We start from the raw sequence: 5,700 nt of genomic DNA, 5'->3' as shown, positions 1-5,700 counted from the left end.
TAAGTGAAGAAGAAGATATAGTTTATGAACTAAGTGTGAGTTTGGCTAAACTTCTTAAATAAGTTCTTTTGAAAAAGGAGCTTAAAATATAAGGACTTTTATTAATAACAAATTTTAAATAAGTTATTTTGTGTTTGGAAAGTTATTATAGAAGTCCTTGTTTTAAAGTTGTGCATTAAATATGAGTGATAAAATAGCTTTTGAAAATAGAAGAAGTCACATTTTTTAACTTCTTCAAAAGCTCTTAAATAACTTTTTAAAAAATCAAAAGTTTATCTAAAAAATTGTACCAAATATTATTAATGTAACTTTTTATAAATCAAAAGCTAAAAAAAAAAAGGTTGCTTTTAGAGTTTTCAATCGGACCCTAAAGGTCTAAAACAAAATATTTGAGGTTGGACCTTGGGTGAGGCTTAAAAGTCCTAAAACACACCAACTTATCCTAGTCTCCCTTCATACAACTAAACAACTAAACAACTACACAACCCCCCGAAAGAGAAAGATGCCTTGAATATTTGAGGAAGTTTTAGAATTTCACTGATAAAATAAGTGTACAGTAAATATTATTTGCATAAAGGTTTTTTAGTCTTTGGGAATCGCAATACAATTTAACAATTTTATATTATACTAACCATCTTATATAAAATTTGGGGTGATTTTTCATCGAATTAAGAAGCTTAGATATATATTATTGTCTTAATTTTTTTTAAGTGAATAAATGACTATTTCACTAATCAAATATTTTAGATATATTGAATAAATGACTATTTGTACTCATAAAAGATGAAAACGCTAACATATGTACCCACACTAAATTAAAACTAAATTTGTATCCACGGAAGATGTCCTCCGTATGACAAAAGTACCCTGTCTTTGAAAGGTTGGAGTGCCACGTAGGGTACTTTTGTCACACGGAAAGCATCTTGCATGGGTACAAGTTTAGTTTCGATCTAATGTGAATATATATGTCAGTATTTTCATCTTTTATGGATAGAAATGGTCATTTATTCTTTAGATATTTGTTTCATTGTTTGGCCTTCTCAAATAAGAATCAAATTAGTTTCTTATTAATATAAAAATATTAGATATTATTACATCAAATCTTTGACTAAAAAATTTAGATATGGAAGTAAGATGAGTGATATACTTTAACATTATAATTTTTTATATTTTTTAAAATTATGGGATGTACATAAATCAGAGGGTTCGATTTATGTACACAAATCGGAGTACCCCAAATTTTTTTAATTTTTAAACACAAATCGGAGGGTCCGATTTATGTACAAAAAAATTGGACGGTCCCATTTTTATACATCTTACAAATAGAATGGTCCGATTTTAGCTTCTAATACCACAGTTGCGTAAAATACCCATTCACTCCATAACTGCATCTTGCACCATTCTCCCTTCCATATCTAAATTAAAAAGTGCAAATCTTTTTAGACTAAGAAGTAATTTTAGATACTTCACTAACCAGTAACCTTAAATATTTAACTGACTTTTTTAAGTAAGACTTAGATAGATTACATCTAACTTAAGAATATTAGATATTTTTAAAAATCTTTTAAGATTAAATCTTGACTTAGATTGAATATTTCACCCATTTAAGAACCTTATATATTTATTAAAAAAAAAACAATTAATCTTGACATACAAATGATTTTGCCCTACAAATCTTATAAGTCCTTTAATTGATGTTACACTCAAACGCGCCTATTATGCACGTATGTTTCACGCGCCTCTAACAGATGTTAATTCAATCAACGCGCGAATATATAACTTCTTTTTTTGAAAGAATTTCGTTTTCTTTTTTCGAATTTCTTGCCTTCTGTCTTCGATCTCTTTCGTGCATTTCTCTCTGCCTTCTCCTTCGTTTTTTACGTGCGTTTCTCTCTGCTTTCTTCTTCTTCATTTATGTGCTTCAGATTTTTCATTGTGCGTTTATCCATTATTTTTTTACATCAAGCTGCGAAATCATTTTTGAAGATAATGTATGATTCAACTTCAGATTGTCAGCTGAACCAGAGCGAAGTGGATTTTGAAACTGAATCCAATAAAGTTCCTGAGGTGTGATTTACTTTTAGTTAGTAATTGAATCTGAATTTGAATCCAATTAGTAGTTTTTGATTGTGTAGCTGAATAATGCGTGAACCTTGCCTATGATATTTGCTATTTATTCTTCCTTGTTTGAATTGAATCTAATGTACTAGTTCTCATTAGAATTAAAATAATTTTGTCCATTTTATATCAGACATTCGGGTGTAGATCAGTAATAATTGGGGGTATTTCAGGAAAGTTTGGGGTATTTACAGTTTATGACTTTTTATCTGATGGAGGGTGAATTGTCTTATTATTTTAGTTGAATTGTTTTAGTTTCTGTTTATTTATGATTCATGACTGGTTTTCTTATTTTTGATGATGGTTTTATAGTTGTATTTGTATTCTATAGTTTATGCTTGTTTTAATATGGTCTATTTTGAGTGTATTTTGCAGACCTTCTGTGGTGTTGATGACCAGTTTGTCCCCAAGGTTGGGATAACTTTTAACATCCTTGAAGATGCTGCAAAATTCTACAAGGATTATTCGAAGGTTGCAGGTTTTTCTACAAGAGTTCGGAGCACAAATAAGAAGGAAAACAAAATTAAGAATCAATTGATTACATGTAGCAGAGAGGAAAAATGGAAATCGAAAATATCTCCGACCGAGAAGACAAATTCCTCAGCTGGTTTAAATTATCCTGCAAAAATTTATATACGCATATTAAAGGATGTTGGTGTTTAGATAATTTCGAAGGTCGTGTTGCATCATTCACATCCTTGCTGTCCAGATCAAGCACATATGCTCAAACAGCACAGGGAACTAAGCATGTCCATGCGTCGTACAATAGAGAATAACGAGGAAGCCGATATCAGACCTAGCAAAACTTTTCAATCATTTGCTGCAGCAGCCGGGGGTCATCGCAAGTTAAATTTTATCGAAAAAGGCGTGAGGAATTACATCACTAGAGAAGTGCGGAATGTTTCGGAATAAGAGGATGCAAAAAAATTCGAGAAATACTTATTAAGAATGAAAGAGAAGAATCAAAATTTTTTTTTTCGAGCTCGAACTCGAGGACGATCAGTCCATTAAGCTTGCTTTTTGGGCGGATGCAAGGAGCAGAGCTGTCTGTGAGTATTTCGGAGATGTTATTTCATTTGACACTACCTACAATACAAACAGGTAACATGCTGTTCTGGTTTATGATGCTGAATTCATGTTGTTTTATGAATCTGCTGCAGAGGTGTATATTGGAGGTTTTTGGGTGTGTAAGATCATTATTTGGGTGTATTTATTGATTTTAATTATGTTTTCTCGTAATCTGTTTCAGGTATAATTTGGTTTTGTGGTTCTTTTTTTGGGGTGAATCACCACGGTCAGTCAACACTTCTTGGATGCGCTTTGATGAAAAACGAAGATACTGAATCATTCAAATGGTTATTTCAATGTTGGCTTCGTTGCATGGGAGGAAATGCTCTGAAAGGGATTCTCACCGATCAATGTGCATCGATGCAAAGGGCTATCGAGGCTTGTATGCCCACAACAATTCACCATTGGTGTATTTTGCACATCATGAAGAAGATTCCAAACAAATTAAACGGCTACAAGGGACACGTAGAAATCGAACAAGAAATGAGCCATGTTGTTTAGAACTCTCATACCAAATAATCATTTGATAGGAATTGGGATGATTTTCTACTGAAGTATGGTCTTGTGGACAACAAGTGGCTTTCAGGTAGTGACGTTTAAAATCTGCAGCAGAAGTGTAAATTGAATGTTTCTGGGTGTATTATAGTCTGATTTAGGTGTATTTTGCAGATCTTTATGAAGACCGTCATATATGGGTTCCAATTTATCTGGATCACTACTTTTGGACCGGGATGAGAAGCACACAAAGGAGCGAGAGCATGCATTCATATTTTAACAAGTTTATTACCCGGAATAGCTCACTTATCCAATTTGTCAAACAATAGGATAATTGCCTCGAAAGCAGGGAGCAAATAGAGAGAGAATTGGATGCTGCAGATTTTCACACAGTTATTCCATGTGCAACAAAATCCTCCATAGAAGCTCAATTTCAACATGTGTACACTCACCAAAAGTTTAGGGAAGTTCAAGCACAATTCAGAGGGAAGGTGAATTGCATCATAAGATTAATGAACTCCGCTTTAGGCTATTCAGTATACAAAGTTGGAGAACAAGTTTCCAGCTCAATATTCAACAAGTTTGCGGTTTCTTACGACTCAGTAGCAGTCCAAGTGAAATGCCAGTGCTTATTATTCGAGTCAAAAGGGATATTGTGCCGTCACGCCCTAAGCGTGTTAAGCTTTGAACGAGTAACCCAAGAGTCACCGAGATACATATTGGAACGATGGAGCAAGAAGGTAAAGAGGCGACACACACACATCAAGAGCAGCCACGACGAGCCACCGTTGGAGCCAAGAAGCAAGAGGTTTGAAGAATTGGGGTTTCGTTCACAAAATATATGCGAATTTACATCAGAATCCAAGGAGCTGATTGCCATTTTGCACCGTGCTTACGATAACGTCATGGTTAAGATGGAAGAACTGAAAGCCAAAAGGAAGGGGACATGTTCATTATCTCACGAAGATGCCAACTTGGAATCCGTTAACGAGCTTCAAAGCCCTCCAAGGGTTCGAACAAGAGGACATCCAAAAAATAGGCTAGGTTCAAAGTTGGACAAATAGATTGCAAATGTCTCAAAGAAGAAGAAAACGAAAGCTCTAAGCGAGGTAAAAGTGATGTTCTTTAAATAGGTGATAATTGAGTTTAATTATTTTGTTAATAGTTTTGTTAATATGTGAGTTTATTATTTCCAGTTAAATCTTTTTGATGTTGCATCAGTGGTGCAAGCAAATTCCAGCCAATATCACGGACATGTTATGAATTATTAGTTCAAGGATGCAGCAGCAGCGGATAGGTTTTTGGGTGTATAGTTACAGGATATTGGTGTAATGCTCAGTTTTTTGGGTGTATTTCTGAATTCTCATGTGTTTGACATTTTAATTTTATATTTTTCAGATGCTGCTATTTATGTTAGAAATTATTGTTTTGTTTAGTTTCTAGAATTTAGGGTTTAGGGTTTAGAGTTTTGGGTTTTGGGTTTAAGGTTTAGGGTTTAGGGTTTAGGAGTTTAGGGTTTAGGGGTTTAGGGTTTAGAATTTTAGGGTTTATGGTTTAGGGTTTAGGTTTTAGGGATTTAGGGTTTTAGGGTTTAGGGTTTTAGGGTTTAGGTTATATATTTGGGTGTATATAGGTTATATTTGGGTGTATAGTAAAAATAATTGGGCGTATTAGTTGGTTTGGTGTTGTTTACCTTTATTTTTTTGTACTTGTAATTTACAGTTTTTAAATACAACACAAACAATTTATTCATTTAAACAGATTTTATAATACAACTGCATTAAATATTCACAAAATTTACAAGTGTTCAAACTATTTCAAGACTAGATAACACTGAAGTTGATCACTGTCACTGTCAATATCATATGAATCTACTTGACAATATGGACTCAACAACACTGCAGATAGCTTGGGCAATCTCATTGCTTCACTTCCCCTGATCGCTGTATCTCTGTTACGATTCTGACGAACAGATTCCTGCCGGTAAAAAAATTCACAAATAAATTTTTGTTGTAAGTA

At 33.5% G+C, this 5,700-nt stretch overlaps 1 protein-coding gene across 1 annotated transcript; it reads left to right on the top strand.

Moving 5' to 3' along the window:
- Positions 3,086-3,702, top strand: LOC110269593 (protein FAR-RED IMPAIRED RESPONSE 1-like). Its single transcript, XM_021117538.1, has 2 exons — positions 3,086-3,219; positions 3,368-3,702. Exons 1-2 carry the CDS (start codon positions 3,147-3,149, stop codon positions 3,685-3,687), a joined length of 393 nt encoding a protein of 130 aa, XP_020973197.1. The 5' UTR covers positions 3,086-3,146; the 3' UTR covers positions 3,688-3,702.

The sequence above is a fragment of the Arachis ipaensis genome, chromosome B03 (assembly GCF_000816755.2).
Source record: "Arachis ipaensis cultivar K30076 chromosome B03, Araip1.1, whole genome shotgun sequence".
In the NCBI taxonomy this organism is placed as follows: domain Eukaryota; kingdom Viridiplantae; phylum Streptophyta; class Magnoliopsida; order Fabales; family Fabaceae; genus Arachis; species Arachis ipaensis.
This window is presented reverse-complemented; position numbering and strand designations above follow the sequence as displayed.